This window comes from Topomyia yanbarensis, unplaced genomic scaffold, assembly GCF_030247195.1.
Source record: "Topomyia yanbarensis strain Yona2022 unplaced genomic scaffold, ASM3024719v1 HiC_scaffold_30, whole genome shotgun sequence".
Classification (NCBI taxonomy): domain Eukaryota; kingdom Metazoa; phylum Arthropoda; class Insecta; order Diptera; family Culicidae; genus Topomyia; species Topomyia yanbarensis.
In genome coordinates, this window is record NW_026683492.1 from 109,308 (window position 1) to 129,982 (window position 20,675).

A 20,675-nucleotide genomic window follows, 5' to 3' on the forward strand; every position below is an offset into this window, starting at 1 on the left:
AAGCGATATGTAGTGATTTTTGCTACCAATCAGTCAGCGCAGTTCGCATCGAGAGCGTTAACAGCAGCACAACCACGTCGTTACTATGGCACCGAAAGCCAGCGGAAAGGCTGTGAAAAAATCCGGCGGCGGCGGTGGCAAGGCACAGAAGAACATCGCCACAAAAGCAGGAGGAGGAGAGAAGAAGAAGCGAAAGCAACGCCGCAAGGAAAGCTACGCTATCTACATCTACAAGGTGCTGAAGCAGGTCCATCCGGACACCGGTGTCTCGTCGAAGGCGATGAGCATCATGAATAGCTTCGTGAACGACATCTTCGAGCGTATTGCTAACGAAGCATCTCGTCTGGCCCATTACAACCGACGGTCGACGATCACCTCCCGCGAGGTACAGACCGCCGTTCGTTTGCTGTTACCGGGCGAGCTGGCCAAACATGCCGTATCGGAAGGTACCAAGGCCGTTACCAAGTATACCAGCTCGAAGTAAATCGTCGCCCGCCCCGCCGCCGGATGTCACACACCATCGTCATCGGCCCTTTTCAGGGCCACCAAAACACGTTCTGGTAAAGAGTTGAATTGAAATGTACACATAGTTTATATAAACATTAGTTGTTGTTGTTTGTTTGTTTCATTAGAGCTAAAAAGGTTGTCATTTTTTTCTCTGTCCATTTTTCTAATCAAATGTGTTTTGCTGTAGTTTGTGGAAGTAGTCTTTCCCCTTACCGCGCTAGTTGACTGTTTTTCGTTAAGACGGAAAACGGTCTTTTTGTCGTCTATTCTATTCAGTTTAAAACAGCCCATTATATGACCGACCCCCAGCGTGTGAGAAAATTCTGCCGCAAAAAGAACACACTTCTGGATCATACTTGTTAATACAATAAACTTCCCAGTCTTCAAACTTTTGATCTTCGTAGAAACCGTACCCAACACAATTTGTAATCTCAAAGTTGATCGATCAATACAATACGTTCGCCAATTTAGGCTAAAAAATCGGTAATTATCGTTCGTTCGTTTGTTTATTGTGCCAGCCAATTTTTCTCTGTTTTATTATAGCCAAAATAAGCGCGTTGTTTGCTAATCAGAGTAATATTATACTTGCTCTGTTTGTTTGTTTGTTTGTTAAGGCAACAGAAAACCACGGCCTGCTATTAATTTACCTGTACGTACGTTTATCTGAGCAAGAAACCGCGCCTATTTACTATAGTGATTTGTTTAATCAAACTAACGACATTTATCTTGCCAATCGGCGGGCCAGTTGAATGCGGGTGTGCTGCTCAAGCTAGAAAACTCATGGGGGGAACGGAGCATTGACGGAAAATAAGCATCAATCAATTCTTTACAATTTTGTTAGTCCTGAAAAGGACTGTTGTTTTGGGAGGACGCGCACGTTGTCGGGAATTTACTTCTTGCCGGCGGTGACCTTCTTCGGGGCGGTGGCGGCCTTCTTTGGCTTAGGTGCCTTCGGCTTGTTCGCTGCAGCCTTCGATGGTTTGGTGGCTTTCTGTTTAGTGGCAGCCGTTACCGCCTTTGCAGGGGCAGCAGCTTTCGCTTTCTTCGTAGCCGATTTCTTAGCGGCCGCGATCGCCGCCTTGGGCTTGCTGGTCTTCTCACCACCACCAGCCGGCGGATTTTTCTTCTCCCCGGATTTAGTAGCCGATTTCTTCGGTTTTTTCGCTGCACCCGATGGTGGTTTCTTATCGCCAGCCGGTTTCTTTGCTTCGACCGTCACCTTAAACGATCCGGAAGCACCGGTACCCTTGGTCTGGGTGATGTTTCCCTTCTCGACACCCGTTTTCAAAGCCTTCCGGATAAACGGAGCCAGCCTGGCGACGTCACACATGTAGTTGACGGCGATGTACTTTTTGATCGCCTGCAGTGATGATCCGCTCCGTTCCTTCAGGGTCCGGATGGCAGCCAGAACCATCTCACTCACTGGTGGATGGGTTGAAGATTTTTTCGGTTTCTTGGCGTCACTCTTGCTAGCCTTGGCCGCCTGCTTCGGTGGTGCTTTGGCAGCTGGCGGAGAGGCGACGACGGCAGGGGCCGTGGCAGCAACGTCGATAGCAGTTTCAGCCATTGCGCGTTCGTTTGGTTTGGTTTTCTTCCACACACAGTTGTAGACGACGAGTTGATGGATGCACGATGATGCAAGTCTGCGAATATGATAACCGGGGGTCCGGTGTCTGTTGTTTAGGATCGTATTCATCGGCTCTGTTTGGGAACGCGTAGATGACGGTTGAAAGTTACTATTCGATCGGTGCCGGTAAAATTTTACGGACTGTTGTTTTAAATCAACCAAAATTGAATTACTGCTTGTGAAAAGTACACTGGAAGTTTGCATTCAATTTACTGCACTGTCCGCACCGTCCAAACTAACACCCGCTGAACATTCTGTGTTAAGCGTATGGCCGAATATTATCAAATCATGTATCCGACTATGGCGGCACGTGCAAATTGAATTGTGGAAAATAGGTTAATTTGAACCTTCTAGCAATTGGAAAACCTTTTCGGTGCTATCCAATCGAAAGAAAACTTCTCTCTATATAAAATTATTTCATTTTTGTACATATTTGCTCGAGCGGAAGTGCTCGTAATTTGGCGACCTGCGGAAAACGTTTCGGTCGGCTGGTCCTTTGCTGAAAACTTTCGTTATTAAAATTACTAAAACACAAAAAGTTAACGGGTGGCAACACAAATTTTGGATTTTTTTTTCTCAACCTGTCAAAAAAAAAAAAAAAGACAAACGATTTGATTGAAATTAGAAGATACGTTCTCCATTGTTGGCCAAAAATTAGTGAACATTTCAAACCGATCCGTAATTGGATGCTGTTCGGCGAAGCTTCCGTTTGATGTCGGAACAGGCGCGTAGTACGGCGTCTATGTCAACTTTGCTAATACATTTCGTGATCTTCTACCAGTCCACTTGTTTGCAATTCGTGGCTCTCAAAACGAAATCCGGAAGAAATCTGCGATTGGGCAACACTGAAGCAAATTGTGAAGCGGGTTGTGCTTTTTAGGGTACAAATGGAATCGAATGGGTATTCGGGAACGATTGTGTGTTTTCTCTTTTTTTTTTTGCTTTTTTTGCGAGGGAAGTAACTTGCTTCGTGCAAAACAAAATATTTACCCAAAATAATTTTTATCAACCGGCAAGCGGCATTGAGATTGCAGCGTCGAAAGGTGTTGTAAACAGTCGATGGCGCAACGTTTTCCCCTTTGAAATATTGTACCGTGCACTTTTCGCCGAGATTCTTGTGTTGCTCGTAGAACCGTACAACGCGCTCGCGAAATGCTTTCTTGTTTCGACGGCAGAGACAGACAGAGAGAAATACCTCGAAAAAAATCCAACATTTTAGTTGCGGATTTGGATTTTAGTGCTCTAATCATCAGTGTTATTTCGAATTGCTTTGGCTAACTCAAAATTCTATTATTTAGTATGTACTGATCAACTCGCTACATCGTTGTGTAGCAGACTTCTCGCATACATAGTCGTCGACATGGCTGTGAGCTGATAAACCGCACGCGTCGACCATCACACCCAGGTGCTTCATTCAGCGCACGCATCGATGGGAACGATTGTCCCCCGACACAGATCACAAGCTGGACTTTTTTGTCGTGACTAACGACTTACCTTTCAATATAGGGGCCCCTTTTCAAAATTTCGGCAGAAAAATGATGTAAGATTTTGAACGCTTATATCTTTTGTTGTACTGAATGGATTTAATCAATTTCTTCGGCATTTTGTCGAAAATATTTGTACCAATGTTGTATTAAATTTTGGAATATGTAGGACATTCATTATCAACGGAAAAATAGTGTTTTGAAAAATCTTTCGAAAACGACTCGGAAAAGTGAAAATTTTCAGCCCATCCCGCACAGAGCCGTCAAAATGGTGCAGCAAATGAACAATAAAATAATGAAAAGTTTATATATAGGTTCACTACATGTTTGTTCCTTTGATTATTCGTATTGGGTTGCTTGACGAGAGCAGTTGGTGGGGGAAAGCCGGCATATTAGTTTCGGTTATGTCATTAGAACCCGGGCGGAAAGGAAAGGCTCATGCACGCCACGAGAACGAGCGAGAAAGCGATAGTAGTGAATATTAGCGAAAGCGTTACGTACAATTTGAACCTTAATAACTTTTCTTCTACTAAACGGATTGCCAATCTTGTTTCATAAATCGGAAGGAAAACGTTCAACGCTTGCTACCGATACGTTGTTTGCTATATAAAATTTGTTTAAATAGTTCAAAAACTACTTTAAATGAGAATCAACATTAATGATAAAACCTATAAATAGGGGTGTCGCAGCTTTTCTCAAAGCCAGACGTGTGTAAGACGCAGTGCATAACAGACGTGCGTGGTCGTGAGAAGCTGCATCGGACGACCAATCAAATTGGCTACCACCGGAGAGAGGAAAAACGGTGGTGGCGGTGAGAAGGCCAAAAAGCCAAAGGCTAAGAAACGCAGTCACTGAAAAGGCGGTAGTAACTGCCACTAAAAATGCTACCAAAACATCGAAGGCTGCAAAGCGTACTCATTCGGTGTGAGCTACGAAAGGGGAAAGATTGTATGGATGTACGCAGTAAAAACAATCTTCGGCAAGGTTTGAATTGTTTTAAAAGATTCCCGTCTTGTATCAACATAGACAAACCGTCCTTATTAGGACGAATGCAAAATGGAAAAAGAATTTAATTAGAAAGTTTCTTTTATTAACCAGTATTAAGTTTGCGCTTGGTAATTCTGTACTTTTACCAGTGAATCATGAGAAAATGTTTTTCTAATCTACAAATCCGAAGGTTTTTGCAAATCCTTCCAAGAAAATCAGTGAATGTGGCAACTCTGCCACTAAGCGAAAGCTACACCAAAACGAATGATGAAAACATTTTCATTTATCGAACAAAAGGACGGCCTTCCATCTGCATTGTAAAGTCTATAAATAGGAACACCATGATGAAAACTGTGCTCATTCGGTGTGAGCTGCGAAAGGGGAAAGATGTATGTACGCAGTAAAAACAATCGTCGGCAAGGTTTGAATTGTTTTAGATTCCCGTCTTGTATCAACATAGACAAACCGTCCTTATCAGGACGAAGGCAAAATGGAAAAAGAATTTAATTAGAAAGTTTCTTTTATTAACTAGTATTAAGTTTGCGCTTGGTAATTCTGTACTTTTACCAGTGAATCATGAGAAAATGTTTTTCTAATCTACAAACTCGAAGGTTTTTGCAAATCCTTCCAAGAAAATCAGTGAATGTGGCAACTCTGCTACTAAGCGAAAGCTACACCAAAACGAATGATGAAAATATTTTCATTTATCGAACAAAAGGACGGCCTTCCATCTGCATTGTAAAGTCTATAAATAGGAACACCATGATGAAAACTGTGCTCATTCGGTGTGAGCTGCGAAAGGGGAAAGATGTATGTACGCAGTAAAAACAATCTTCGGCAAGGTTTGAATTGTTTTAAAAGATTCCCGTCTTGTATCAACATAGACAAACCGTCCTTATCAGGACGAAGGCAAAATGGAAAAAGAATTTAATTAGAAAGTTTCTTTTATTAACTAGTATTAAGTTTGCACTTGGTAATTCTGTACTTTTACCTGTGAATCGTAAGAAAATGTTTTTCTAATCTACAAACCCGAAGGTTTTTGCAAATCCTTCCAAGAAAATCAGTGAATGTGGCAACTCTGCCACTAAGCGAAAGCTACACCAAAACGAATGATGAAAATATTTTCATTTATCGAACAAAAGGACGGCCTTCCATCTGCATTGTAAAGTCTATAAATAGGAACACCATGATGAAAACTGTGCTCATTCGGTGTGAGCTGCGAAAGGGGAAAGATGTATGTACGCAGTAAAAACAATCTTCGGCAAGGTTTGAATTGTTTTAAAAGATTCCCGTCTTGTATCAACATAGACAAACCGTCCTTATCAGGACGAAGGCAAAATGGAAAAAGAATTTAATTAGAAAGTTTCTTTTATTAACTAGTATTAAGTTTGCACTTGGTAATTCTGTACTTTTACCTGTGAATCGTAAGAAAATGTTTTTCTAATCTACAAACCCGAAGGTTTTTGCAAATCCTTCCAAGAAAATCAGTGAATGTGGCAACTCTGCCACTAAGCGAAAGCTACACCAAAACGAATGATGAAAATATTTTCATTTATCGAACAAAAGGACGGCCTTCCATCTGCATTGTAAAGTCTATAAATAGGAACACCATGATGAAAACTGTGCTCATTCGGTGTGAGCTGCGAAAGGGGAAAGATGTATGTACGCAGTAAAAACAATCTTCGGCAAGGTTTGAATTGTTTTAAAAGATTCCCGTCTTGTATCAACATAGACAAACCGTCCTTATCAGGACGAAGGCAAAATGGAAAAAGAATTTAATTAGAAAGTTTCTTTTATTAACTAGTATTAAGTTTGCACTTGGTAATTCTGTACTTTTACCTGTGAATCGTAAGAAAATGTTTTTCTAATCTACAAACCCGAAGGTTTTTGCAAATCCTTCCAAGAAAATCAGTGAATGTGGCAACTCTGCCACTAAGCGAAAGCTACACCAAAACGAATGATGAAAATATTTTCATTTATCGAACAAAAGGACGGCCTTCCATCTGCATTGTAAAGTCTATAAATAGGAACACCATGATGAAAACTGTGCTCATTCGGTGTGAGCTGCGAAAGGGGAAAGATGTATGTACGCAGTAAAAACAATCGTCGGCAAGGTTTGAATTGTTTTAAAAGATTCCCGTCTTGTATCAACATAGACAAACATAGAATTTAATTAGAAAGTTTCTTTTATTAACTAGTATTAAGTTTGCGCTTGGTAATTCTGTACTTTTACCAGTGAATCATGAGAAAATGTTTTTCTAATCTACAAACTCGAAGGTTTTTGCAAATCCTTCCAAGAAAATCAGTGAATGTGGCAACTCTGCTACTAAGCGAAAGCTACACCAAAACGAATGATGAAAATATTTTCATTAATCGAACAAAAGGACGGCCTTCCATCTGCATTGTAAAGTCTATAAATAGGAACACCATGATGAAAACTGTGCTCATTCGGTGTGAGCTGCGAAAGGGGAAAGATGTATGTACGCAGTAAAAACAATCTTCGGCAAGGTTTGAATTGTTTTAAAAGATTCCCGTCTTGTATCAACATAGACAAACCGTCCTTATCAGGACGAAGGCAAAATGGAAAAAGAATTTAATTAGAAAGTTTCTTTTATTAACTAGTATTAAGTTTGCACTTGGTAATTCTGTACTTTTACCTGTGAATCGTAAGAAAATGTTTTTCTAATCTACAAACCCGAAGGTTTTTGCAAATCCTTCCAAGAAAATCAGTGAATGTGGCAACTCTGCCACTAAGCGAAAGCTACACCAAAACGAATGATGAAAATATTTTCATTTATCGAACAAAAGGACGGCCTTCCATCTGCATTGTAAAGTCTATAAATAGGAACACCATGATGAAAACTGTGCTCATTCGGTGTGAGCTGCGAAAGGGAAAGATGTATGTACGCAGTAAAAACAATCTTCGGCAAGGTTTGAATTGTTTTAAAAGATTCCCGTCTTGTATCAACATAGACAAACCGTCCTTATCAGGACGAAGGCAAAATGGAAAAAGAATTTAATTAGAAAGTTTCTTTTATTAACTAGTATTAAGTTTGCGCTTGGTAATTCTGTACTTTTACCAGTGAATCATGAGAAAATGTTTTTCTAATCTACAAACTCGAAGGTTTTTGCAAATCCTTCCAAGAAAATCATAGAATGTGGCAACTCTACTACTAAGCGAAAGCTACACCAAAACGAATGATGAAAATATTTTCATTTATCGAACAAAAGGACGGCCTTCCATCTGCATTGTAAAGTCTATAAATAGGAACACCTTGATGCGAAGCGTACTCATTCGGAGTGAGCTGCGAAAGGGGAAAGATGTATGTACGCAGTAAAAACAATCGTCGGTAAGGTTTTAATTGTTTTAAAAGATTCCCGTCTTGTATCAACATAGCTATCTACAAACCGTCCTTATTAGGACGAATGTAAAATGGAAAAAGAATTTAATTAGAAAGTTTCTTTTATTAACTAGTATTAAGTTTGCGCTTGGTAATTCTGTACTTTTACCAGTGAATCATGAGAAAATGTTTTTCTAATCTACAAACTCGAAGGTTTTTGCAAATCCTTCCAAGAAAATCAGTGAATGTCGCAACTCTGACACTAAGCGAAAGCTACACCAAAACGAATGATGAAAAGATGGGTTGGTGATGTATATGACATAACAGGGGTGTCGTGACCACACTTCGAAGTTATTTCAAATCTTGCAAAGCATAAATTGACATAATTTCAATGATTGTTCCTTTATGAATGAAATGACAAATTTTCAGGTCAACGCGGCAATAACTTTGCAATTTATAGAACAATTTTATATTTTTAGTTATCATATATTAACTGTCATCTCTTCCAAACAACTTAACCCTCTGCTGCCAACCCCGTGGTTTTGCAGGGTTAAGGAGAATCATTGTAAAATGTCCAATACATGATTTTATGTTGTTACCTCCACTAAAAACACTTCAGAACACTCCCACCTGTCATACATGCACATTGTCTGCTTGTTGAAATCATTATATGAAATTATTGACCTGTATTCAATGCGGAGAACTCGTTAATAAAATTGTTTTGCTGAATATACTAACGAACGGGATCCCCAGGAAAATTTCGCTGAGCCCGGTGAATCGAACTTAATGCGTAAAATTTAGCCATTTGAAAGAGATACAAGCAGAATTTTAAGAATATGATCATCGCGGTTATGTCCCGGACATTACCCGCTCCTAGGTTTTTGCTAAGTGTGTTCATTTTTGTACGAAAAAGATTCCGATGGTTGTTTCGAGAGATTTTAACATTGATATTTCAAAGGAAGAAAATTGTTCATTTCATGAATGAATGTCTCAACCAGCTTAGAATCCAGCGCATCCCCTATCAACGCAGACGCCAACAATAAAGGTTCTTTTCAAAACCACCATAATTATTATAAAGAATAACTTGAAACAATCCCACATATTTCATTGAGTATCATTCGATTTGAATTACAAGTCAAACGAGTAGTCACGACACTCCGGTTATGTCCTAGACATTACCCACCCATCTTTTCTTCTCCCCGGATTTAGTAGCCGATTTCTTCGGTTTTTTCGCTGCACCCGATGGTGGTTTCTTATCGCCAGCCGGTTTCTTTGCTTCGACCGTCACCTTAAACGATCCGGAAGCACCGGTACCCTTGGTCTGGGTGATGTTTCCCTTCTCGACACCCGTTTTCAAAGCCTTCCGGATAAACGGAGCCAGCCTGGCGACGTCACACATGTAGTTGACGGCGATGTACTTTTTGATCGCCTGCAGTGATGATCCGCTCCGTTCCTTCAGGGTCCGGATGGCAGCCAGAACCATCTCACTCACTGGTGGATGGGTTGAAGATTTTTTCGGTTTCTTGGCGTCACTCTTGCTAGCCTTGGCCGCCTGCTTCGGTGGTGCTTTGGCAGCTGGCGGAGAGGCGACGACGGCAGGGGCCGTGGCAGCAACGTCGATAGCAGTTTCAGCCATTGCGCGTTCGTTTGGTTTGGTTTTCTTCCACACACAGTTGTAGACGACGAGTTGATGGATGCACGATGATGCAAGTCTGCGAATATGATAACCGGGGGTCCGGTGTCTGTTGTTTAGGATCGTATTCATCGGCTCTGTTTGGGAACGCGTAGATGACGGTTGAAAGTTACTATTCGATCGGTGCCGGTAAAATTTTACGGACTGTTGTTTTAAATCAACCAAAATTGAATTACTGCTTGTGAAAAGTACACTGGAAGTTTGCATTCAATTTACTGCACTGTCCGCACCGTCCAAACTAACACCCGCTGAACATTCTGTGTTAAGCGTATGGCCGAATATTATCAAATCATGTATCCGACTATGGCGGCACGTGCAAATTGAATTGTGGAAAATAGGTTAATTTGAACCTTCTAGCAATTGGAAAACCTTTTCGGTGCTATCCAATCGAAAGAAAACTTCTCTCTATATAAAATTATTTCATTTTTGTACATATTTGCTCGAGCGGAAGTGCTCGTAATTTGGCGACCTGCGGAAAACGTTTCGGTCGGCTGGTCCTTTGCTGAAAACTTTCGTTATTAAAATTACTAAAACACAAAAAGTTAACGGGTGGCAACACAAATTTTGGATTTTTTTTTCTCAACCTGTCAAAAAAAAAAAAAAAGACAAACGATTTGATTGAAATTAGAAGATACGTTCTCCATTGTTGGCCAAAAATTAGTGAACATTTCAAACCGATCCGTAATTGGATGCTGTTCGGCGAAGCTTCCGTTTGATGTCGGAACAGGCGCGTAGTACGGCGTCTATGTCAACTTTGCTAATACATTTCGTGATCTTCTACCAGTCCACTTGTTTGCAATTCGTGGCTCTCAAAACGAAATCCGGAAGAAATCTGCGATTGGGCAACACTGAAGCAAATTGTGAAGCGGGTTGTGCTTTTTAGGGTACAAATGGAATCGAATGGGTATTCGGGAACGATTGTGTGTTTTCTCTTTTTTTTTTTGCTTTTTTTGCGAGGGAAGTAACTTGCTTCGTGCAAAACAAAATATTTACCCAAAATAATTTTTATCAACCGGCAAGCGGCATTGAGATTGCAGCGTCGAAAGGTGTTGTAAACAGTCGATGGCGCAACGTTTTCCCCTTTGAAATATTGTACCGTGCACTTTTCGCCGAGATTCTTGTGTTGCTCGTAGAACCGTACAACGCGCTCGCGAAATGCTTTCTTGTTTCGACGGCAGAGACAGACAGAGAGAAATACCTCGAAAAAAATCCAACATTTTAGTTGCGGATTTGGATTTTAGTGCTCTAATCATCAGTGTTATTTCGAATTGCTTTGGCTAACTCAAAATTCTATTATTTAGTATGTACTGATCAACTCGCTACATCGTTGTGTAGCAGACTTCTCGCATACATAGTCGTCGACATGGCTGTGAGCTGATAAACCGCACGCGTCGACCATCACACCCAGGTGCTTCATTCAGCGCACGCATCGATGGGAACGATTGTCCCCCGACACAGATCACAAGCTGGACTTTTTTGTCGTGACTAACGACTTACCTTTCAATATAGGGGCCCCTTTTCAAAATTTCGGCAGAAAAATGATGTAAGATTTTGAACGCTTATATCTTTTGTTGTACTGAATGGATTTAATCAATTTCTTCGGCATTTTGTCGAAAATATTTGTACCAATGTTGTATTAAATTTTGGAATATGTAGGACATTCATTATCAACGGAAAAATAGTGTTTTGAAAAATCTTTCGAAAACGACTCGGAAAAGTGAAAATTTTCAGCCCATCCCGCACAGAGCCGTCAAAATGGTGCAGCAAATGAACAATAAAATAATGAAAAGTTTATATATAGGTTCACTACATGTTTGTTCCTTTGATTATTCGTATTGGGTTGCTTGACGAGAGCAGTTGGTGGGGGAAAGCCGGCATATTAGTTTCGGTTATGTCATTAGAACCCGGGCGGAAAGGAAAGGCTCATGCACGCCACGAGAACGAGCGAGAAAGCGATAGTAGTGAATATTAGCGAAAGCGTTACGTACAATTTGAACCTTAATAACTTTTCTTCTACTAAACGGATTGCCAATCTTGTTTCATAAATCGGAAGGAAAACGTTCAACGCTTGCTACCGATACGTTGTTTGCTATATAAAATTTGTTTAAATAGTTCAAAAACTACTTTAAATGAGAATCAACATTAATGATAAAACCTATAAATAGGGGTGTCGCAGCTTTTCTCAAAGCCAGACGTGTGTAAGACGCAGTGCATAACAGACGTGCGTGGTCGTGAGAAGCTGCATCGGACGACCAATCAAATTGGCTACCACCGGAGAGAGGAAAAACGGTGGTGGCGGTGAGAAGGCCAAAAAGCCAAAGGCTAAGAAACGCAGTCACTGAAAAGGCGGTAGTAACTGCCACTAAAAATGCTACCAAAACATCGAAGGCTGCAAAGCGTACTCATTCGGTGTGAGCTACGAAAGGGGAAAGATTGTATGGATGTACGCAGTAAAAACAATCTTCGGCAAGGTTTGAATTGTTTTAAAAGATTCCCGTCTTGTATCAACATAGACAAACCGTCCTTATTAGGACGAATGCAAAATGGAAAAAGAATTTAATTAGAAAGTTTCTTTTATTAACCAGTATTAAGTTTGCGCTTGGTAATTCTGTACTTTTACCAGTGAATCATGAGAAAATGTTTTTCTAATCTACAAATCCGAAGGTTTTTGCAAATCCTTCCAAGAAAATCAGTGAATGTGGCAACTCTGCCACTAAGCGAAAGCTACACCAAAACGAATGATGAAAACATTTTCATTTATCGAACAAAAGGACGGCCTTCCATCTGCATTGTAAAGTCTATAAATAGGAACACCATGATGAAAACTGTGCTCATTCGGTGTGAGCTGCGAAAGGGGAAAGATGTATGTACGCAGTAAAAACAATCGTCGGCAAGGTTTGAATTGTTTTAGATTCCCGTCTTGTATCAACATAGACAAACCGTCCTTATCAGGACGAAGGCAAAATGGAAAAAGAATTTAATTAGAAAGTTTCTTTTATTAACTAGTATTAAGTTTGCGCTTGGTAATTCTGTACTTTTACCAGTGAATCATGAGAAAATGTTTTTCTAATCTACAAACTCGAAGGTTTTTGCAAATCCTTCCAAGAAAATCAGTGAATGTGGCAACTCTGCTACTAAGCGAAAGCTACACCAAAACGAATGATGAAAATATTTTCATTTATCGAACAAAAGGACGGCCTTCCATCTGCATTGTAAAGTCTATAAATAGGAACACCATGATGAAAACTGTGCTCATTCGGTGTGAGCTGCGAAAGGGGAAAGATGTATGTACGCAGTAAAAACAATCTTCGGCAAGGTTTGAATTGTTTTAAAAGATTCCCGTCTTGTATCAACATAGACAAACCGTCCTTATCAGGACGAAGGCAAAATGGAAAAAGAATTTAATTAGAAAGTTTCTTTTATTAACTAGTATTAAGTTTGCACTTGGTAATTCTGTACTTTTACCTGTGAATCGTAAGAAAATGTTTTTCTAATCTACAAACCCGAAGGTTTTTGCAAATCCTTCCAAGAAAATCAGTGAATGTGGCAACTCTGCCACTAAGCGAAAGCTACACCAAAACGAATGATGAAAATATTTTCATTTATCGAACAAAAGGACGGCCTTCCATCTGCATTGTAAAGTCTATAAATAGGAACACCATGATGAAAACTGTGCTCATTCGGTGTGAGCTGCGAAAGGGGAAAGATGTATGTACGCAGTAAAAACAATCTTCGGCAAGGTTTGAATTGTTTTAAAAGATTCCCGTCTTGTATCAACATAGACAAACCGTCCTTATCAGGACGAAGGCAAAATGGAAAAAGAATTTAATTAGAAAGTTTCTTTTATTAACTAGTATTAAGTTTGCACTTGGTAATTCTGTACTTTTACCTGTGAATCGTAAGAAAATGTTTTTCTAATCTACAAACCCGAAGGTTTTTGCAAATCCTTCCAAGAAAATCAGTGAATGTGGCAACTCTGCCACTAAGCGAAAGCTACACCAAAACGAATGATGAAAATATTTTCATTTATCGAACAAAAGGACGGCCTTCCATCTGCATTGTAAAGTCTATAAATAGGAACACCATGATGAAAACTGTGCTCATTCGGTGTGAGCTGCGAAAGGGGAAAGATGTATGTACGCAGTAAAAACAATCTTCGGCAAGGTTTGAATTGTTTTAAAAGATTCCCGTCTTGTATCAACATAGACAAACCGTCCTTATCAGGACGAAGGCAAAATGGAAAAAGAATTTAATTAGAAAGTTTCTTTTATTAACTAGTATTAAGTTTGCACTTGGTAATTCTGTACTTTTACCTGTGAATCGTAAGAAAATGTTTTTCTAATCTACAAACCCGAAGGTTTTTGCAAATCCTTCCAAGAAAATCAGTGAATGTGGCAACTCTGCCACTAAGCGAAAGCTACACCAAAACGAATGATGAAAATATTTTCATTTATCGAACAAAAGGACGGCCTTCCATCTGCATTGTAAAGTCTATAAATAGGAACACCATGATGAAAACTGTGCTCATTCGGTGTGAGCTGCGAAAGGGGAAAGATGTATGTACGCAGTAAAAACAATCGTCGGCAAGGTTTGAATTGTTTTAAAAGATTCCCGTCTTGTATCAACATAGACAAACATAGAATTTAATTAGAAAGTTTCTTTTATTAACTAGTATTAAGTTTGCGCTTGGTAATTCTGTACTTTTACCAGTGAATCATGAGAAAATGTTTTTCTAATCTACAAACTCGAAGGTTTTTGCAAATCCTTCCAAGAAAATCAGTGAATGTGGCAACTCTGCTACTAAGCGAAAGCTACACCAAAACGAATGATGAAAATATTTTCATTAATCGAACAAAAGGACGGCCTTCCATCTGCATTGTAAAGTCTATAAATAGGAACACCATGATGAAAACTGTGCTCATTCGGTGTGAGCTGCGAAAGGGGAAAGATGTATGTACGCAGTAAAAACAATCTTCGGCAAGGTTTGAATTGTTTTAAAAGATTCCCGTCTTGTATCAACATAGACAAACCGTCCTTATCAGGACGAAGGCAAAATGGAAAAAGAATTTAATTAGAAAGTTTCTTTTATTAACTAGTATTAAGTTTGCACTTGGTAATTCTGTACTTTTACCTGTGAATCGTAAGAAAATGTTTTTCTAATCTACAAACCCGAAGGTTTTTGCAAATCCTTCCAAGAAAATCAGTGAATGTGGCAACTCTGCCACTAAGCGAAAGCTACACCAAAACGAATGATGAAAATATTTTCATTTATCGAACAAAAGGACGGCCTTCCATCTGCATTGTAAAGTCTATAAATAGGAACACCATGATGAAAACTGTGCTCATTCGGTGTGAGCTGCGAAAGGGGAAAGATGTATGTACGCAGTAAAAACAATCTTCGGCAAGGTTTGAATTGTTTTAAAAGATTCCCGTCTTGTATCAACATAGACAAACCGTCCTTATCAGGACGAAGGCAAAATGGAAAAAGAATTTAATTAGAAAGTTTCTTTTATTAACTAGTATTAAGTTTGCACTTGGTAATTCTGTACTTTTACCTGTGAATCGTAAGAAAATGTTTTTCTAATCTACAAACCCGAAGGTTTTTGCAAATCCTTCCAAGAAAATCAGTGAATGTGGCAACTCTGCCACTAAGCGAAAGCTACACCAAAACGAATGATGAAAATATTTTCATTTATCGAACAAAAGGACGGCCTTCCATCTGCATTGTAAAGTCTATAAATAGGAACACCATGATGAAAACTGTGCTCATTCGGTGTGAGCTGCGAAAGGGGAAAGATGTATGTACGCAGTAAAAACAATCTTCGGCAAGGTTTGAATTGTTTTAAAAGATTCCCGTCTTGTATCAACATAGACAAACCGTCCTTATCAGGACGAAGGCAAAATGGAAAAAGAATTTAATTAGAAAGTTTCTTTTATTAACTAGTATTAAGTTTGCGCTTGGTAATTCTGTACTTTTACCAGTGAATCATGAGAAAATGTTTTTCTAATCTACAAACTCGAAGGTTTTTGCAAATCCTTCCAAGAAAATCATAGAATGTGGCAACTCTACTACTAAGCGAAAGCTACACCAAAACGAATGATGAAAATATTTTCATTTATCGAACAAAAGGACGGCCTTCCATCTGCATTGTAAAGTCTATAAATAGGAACACCTTGATGCGAAGCGTACTCATTCGGAGTGAGCTGCGAAAGGGGAAAGATGTATGTACGCAGTAAAAACAATCGTCGGTAAGGTTTTAATTGTTTTAAAAGATTCCCGTCTTGTATCAACATAGCTATCTACAAACCGTCCTTATTAGGACGAATGTAAAATGGAAAAAGAATTTAATTAGAAAGTTTCTTTTATTAACTAGTATTAAGTTTGCGCTTGGTAATTCTGTACTTTTACCAGTGAATCATGAGAAAATGTTTTTCTAATCTACAAACTCGAAGGTTTTTGCAAATCCTTCCAAGAAAATCAGTGAATGTCGCAACTCTGACACTAAGCGAAAGCTACACCAAAACGAATGATGAAAAGATGGGTTGGTGATGTATATGACATAACAGGGGTGTCGTGACCACACTTCGAAGTTATTTCAAATCTTGCAAAGCATAAATTGACATAATTTCAATGATTGTTCCTTTATGAATGAAATGACAAATTTTCAGGTCAACGCGGCAATAACTTTGCAATTTATAGAACAATTTTATATTTTTAGTTATCATATATTAACTGTCATCTCTTCCAAACAACTTAACCCTCTGCTGCCAACCCCGTGGTTTTGCAGGGTTAAGGAGAATCATTGTAAAATGTCCAATACATGATTTTATGTTGTTACCTCCACTAAAAACACTTCAGAACACTCCCACCTGTCATACATGCACATTGTCTGCTTGTTGAAATCATTATATGAAATTATTGACCTGTATTCAATGCGGAGAACTCGTTAATAAAATTGTTTTGCTGAATATACTAACGAACGGGATCCCCAGGAAAATTTCGCTGAGCCCGGTGAATCGAACTTAATGCGTAAAATTTAGCCATTTGAAAGAGATACAAGCAGAATTTTAAGAATATGATCATCGCGGTTATGTCCCGGACATTACCCGCTCCTAGGTTTTTGCTAAGTGTGTTCATTTTTGTACGAAAAAGATTCCGATGGTTGTTTCGAGAGATTTTAACATTGATATTTCAAAGGAAGAAAATTGTTCATTTCATGAATGAATGTCTCAACCAGCTTAGAATCCAGCGCATCCCCTATCAACGCAGACGCCAACAATAAAGGTTCTTTTCAAAACCACCATAATTATTATAAAGAATAACTTGAAACAATCCCACATATTTCATTGAGTATCATTCGATTTGAATTACAAGTCAAACGAGTAGTCACGACACTCCGGTTATGTCCTAGACATTACCCACCCATCTTTTCTTCTCCCCGGATTTAGTAGCCGATTTCTTCGGTTTTTTCGCTGCACCCGATGGTGGTTTCTTATCGCCAGCCGGTTTCTTTGCTTCGACCGTCACCTTAAACGATCCGGAAGCACCGGTACCCTTGGTCTGGGTGATGTTTCCCTTCTCGACACCCGTTTTCAAAGCCTTCCGGATAAACGGAGCCAGCCTGGCGACGTCACACATGTAGTTGACGGCGATGTACTTTTTGATCGCCTGCAGTGATGATCCGCTCCGTTCCTTCAGGGTCCGGATGGCAGCCAGAACCATCTCACTCACTGGTGGATGGGTTGAAGATTTTTTCGGTTTCTTGGCGTCACTCTTGCTAGCCTTGGCCGCCTGCTTCGGTGGTGCTTTGGCAGCTGGCGGAGAGGCGACGACGGCAGGGGCCGTGGCAGCAACGTCGATAGCAGTTTCAGCCATTGCGCGTTCGTTTGGTTTGGTTTTCTTCCACACACAGTTGTAGACGACGAGTTGATGGATGCACGATGATGCAAGTCTGCGAATATGATAACCGGGGGTCCGGTGTCTGTTGTTTAGGATCGTATTCATCGGCTCTGTTTGGGAACGCGTAGATGACGGTTGAAAGTTACTATTCGATCGGTGCCGGTAAAATTTTACGGACTGTTGTTTTAAATCAACCAAAATTGAATTACTGCTTGTGAAAAGTACACTGGAAGTTTGCATTCAATTTACTGCACTGTCCGCACCGTCCAAACTAACACCCGCTGAACATTCTGTGTTAAGCGTATGGCCGAATATTATCAAATCATGTATCCGACTATGGCGGCACGTGCAAATTGAATTGTGGAAAATAGGTTAATTTGAACCTTCTAGCAATTGGAAAACCTTTTCGGTGCTATCCAATCGAAAGAAAACTTCTCTCTATATAAAATTATTTCATTTTTGTACATATTTGCTCGAGCGGAAGTGCTCGTAATTTGGCGACCTGCGGAAAACGTTTCGGTCGGCTGGTCCTTTGCTGAAAACTTTCGTTATTAAAATTACTAAAACACAAAAAGTTAACGGGTGGCAACACAAATTTTGGATTTTTTTTTCTCAACCTGTCAAAAAAAAAAAAAAAGACAAACGATTTGATTGAAATTAGAAGATACGTTCTCCATTGTTGGCCAAAAATTAGTGAACATTTCAAACCGATCCGTAATTGGATGCTGTTCGGCGAAGCTTCCGTTTGATGTCGGAACAGGCGCGTAGTACGGCGTCTATGTCAACTTTGCTAATACATTTCGTGATCTTCTACCAGTCCACTTGTTTGCAATTCGTGGCTCTCAAAACGAAATCCGGAAGAAATCTGCGATTGGGCAACACTGAAGCAAATTGTGAAGCGGGTTGTGCTTTTTAGGGTACAAATGGAATCGAATGGGTATTCGGGAACGATTGTGTGTTTTCTCTTTTTTTTTTTGCTTTTTTTGCGAGGGAAGTAACTTGCTTCGTGCAAAACAAAATATTTACCCAAAATAATTTTTATCAACCGGCAAGCGGCATTGAGATTGCAGCGTCGAAAGGTGTTGTAAACAGTCGATGGCGCAACGTTTTCCCCTTTGAAATATTGTACCGTGCACTTTTCGCCGAGATTCTTGTGTTGCTCGTAGAACCGTACAACGCGCTCGCGAAATGCTTTCTTGTTTCGACGGCAGAGACAGACAGAGAGAAATACCTCGAAAAAAATCCAACATTTTAGTTGCGGATTTGGATTTTAGTGCTCTAATCATCAGTGTTATTTCGAATTGCTTTGGCTAACTCAAAATTCTATTATTTAGTATGTACTGATCAACTCGCTACATCGTTGTGTAGCAGACTTCTCGCATACATAGTCGTCGACATGGCTGTGAGCTGATAAACCGCACGCGTCGACCATCACACCCAGGTGCTTCATTCAGCGCACGCATCGATGGGAACGATTGTCCCCCGACACAGATCACAAGCTGGACTTTTTTGTCGTGACTAACGACTTACCTTTCAATATAGGGGCCCCTTTTCAAAATTTCGGCAGAAAAATGATGTAAGATTTTGAACGCTTATATCTTTTGTTGTACTGAATGGATTTAATCAATTTCTTCGGCATTTTGTCGAAAATATTTGTACCAATGTTGTATTAAATTTTGGAATATGTAGGACATTCATTATCAACGGAAAAATAGTGTTTTGAAAAATCTTTCGAAAACGACTCGGAAAAGTGAAAATTTTCAGCCCATCCCGCACAGAGCCGTCAAAATGGTGCAGCAAATGAACAATAAAATAATGAAAAGTTTATATATAGGTTCACTACATGTTTGTTCCTTTGATTATTCGTATTGGGTTGCTTGACGAGAGCAGTTGGTGGGGGAAAGCCGGCATATTAGTTTCGGTTATGTCATTAGAACCCGGGCGGAAAGGAAAGGCTCATGCACGCCACGAGAACGAGCGAGAAAGCGATAGTAGTGAATATTAGCGAAAGCGTTACGTACAATTTGAACCTTAATAACTTTTCTTCTACTAAACGGATTGCCAATCTTGTTTCATAAATCGGAAGGAAAACGTTCAACGCTTGCTACCGATACGTTGTTTGCTATATAAAATTTGTTTAAATAGTTCAAAAACTACTTTAAATGAGAATCAACATTAATGATAAAACCTATAAATAGGGGTGTCGCAGCTTTTCTCAAAGCCAGACGTGTGTAAGACGCAGTGCATAACAGACGTGCGTGGTCGTGAGAAGCTGCATCGGACGACCAATCAAATTGGCTACCACCGGAGAGAGGAAAAACGGTGGTGGCGGTGAGAAGGCCAAAAAGCCAAAGGCTAAGAAACGCAGTCACTGAAAAGGCGGTAGTAACTGCCACTAAAAATGCTACCAAAACATCGAAGGCTGCAAAGCGTACTCATTCGGTGTGAGCTACGAAAGGGGAAAGATTGTATGGATGTACGCAGTAAAAACAATCTTCGGCAAGGTTTGAATTGTTTTAAAAGATTCCCGTCTTGTATCAACATAGACAAACCGTCCTTATTAGGACGAATGCAAAATGGAAAAAGAATTTAATTAGAAAGTTTCTTTTATTAACCAGTATTAAGTTTGCGCTTGGTAATTCTGTACTTTTACCAGTGAATCATGAGAAAATGTTTTTCTAATCTACAAATCCGAAGGTTTTTGCAAATCCTTCCAAGAAAATCAGTGAATGTGGCAACTCTGCCACTAAGCGAAAGCTACACCAAAACGAATGATGAAAACATTTTCATTTATCGAACAAAAGGACGGCCTTCCATCTGCATTGTAAAGTCTATAAATAGGAACACCATGATGAAAACTGTGCTCATTCGGTGTGAGCTGCGAAAGGGGAAAGATGTATGTACGCAGTAAAAACAATCGTCGGCAAGGTTTGAATTGTTTTAGATTCCCGTCTTGTATCAACATAGACAAACCGTCCTTATCAGGACGAAGGCAAAATGGAAAAAGAATTTAATTAGAAAGTTTCTTTTATTAACTAGTATTAAGTTTGCGCTTGGTAATTCTGTACTTTTACCAGTGAATCATGAGAAAATGTTTTTCTAATCTACAAACTCGAAGGTTTTTGCAAATCCTTCC

At 39.7% G+C, this 20,675-nt stretch overlaps 4 protein-coding genes across 4 annotated transcripts; 1 reads left to right on the plus strand and 3 right to left on the minus strand.

Annotated features, from left to right (window-relative positions):
• The first annotated feature begins 58 nt into the window (after positions 1–58).
• Positions 59–514, plus strand: LOC131695145 (histone H2B-like). The gene has a single exon (XM_058983664.1). The coding sequence runs from the start codon at positions 86–88 to the stop codon at positions 482–484; it is 399 nt and encodes a 132-aa protein (XP_058839647.1). The 5' UTR covers positions 59–85; the 3' UTR covers positions 485–514.
• Positions 515–1,228: 714 nt separating this feature from the next.
• Positions 1,229–2,074, minus strand: LOC131695172 (histone H1A, sperm-like). Its single transcript, XM_058983691.1, has 2 exons — positions 1,478–2,074; positions 1,229–1,276 (listed from the first exon to the last, which is right to left on the minus strand). Exons 1-2 carry the CDS (start codon positions 2,072–2,074, stop codon positions 1,229–1,231), a joined length of 645 nt encoding a protein of 214 aa, XP_058839674.1.
• Positions 2,075–9,114: 7,040 nt separating this feature from the next.
• Positions 9,115–9,582, minus strand: LOC131695173 (histone H1B-like). Its single transcript, XM_058983692.1, has one exon. The coding sequence runs from the start codon at positions 9,580–9,582 to the stop codon at positions 9,115–9,117; it is 468 nt and encodes a 155-aa protein (XP_058839675.1).
• A 7,465-nt stretch (positions 9,583–17,047) lies between these two features.
• LOC131695174 (histone H1B-like) lies at positions 17,048–17,515 on the minus strand. The gene has a single exon (XM_058983693.1). It carries the CDS (start codon positions 17,513–17,515, stop codon positions 17,048–17,050), a length of 468 nt encoding a protein of 155 aa, XP_058839676.1.
• Positions 17,516–20,675: the final 3,160 nt, after the last annotated feature.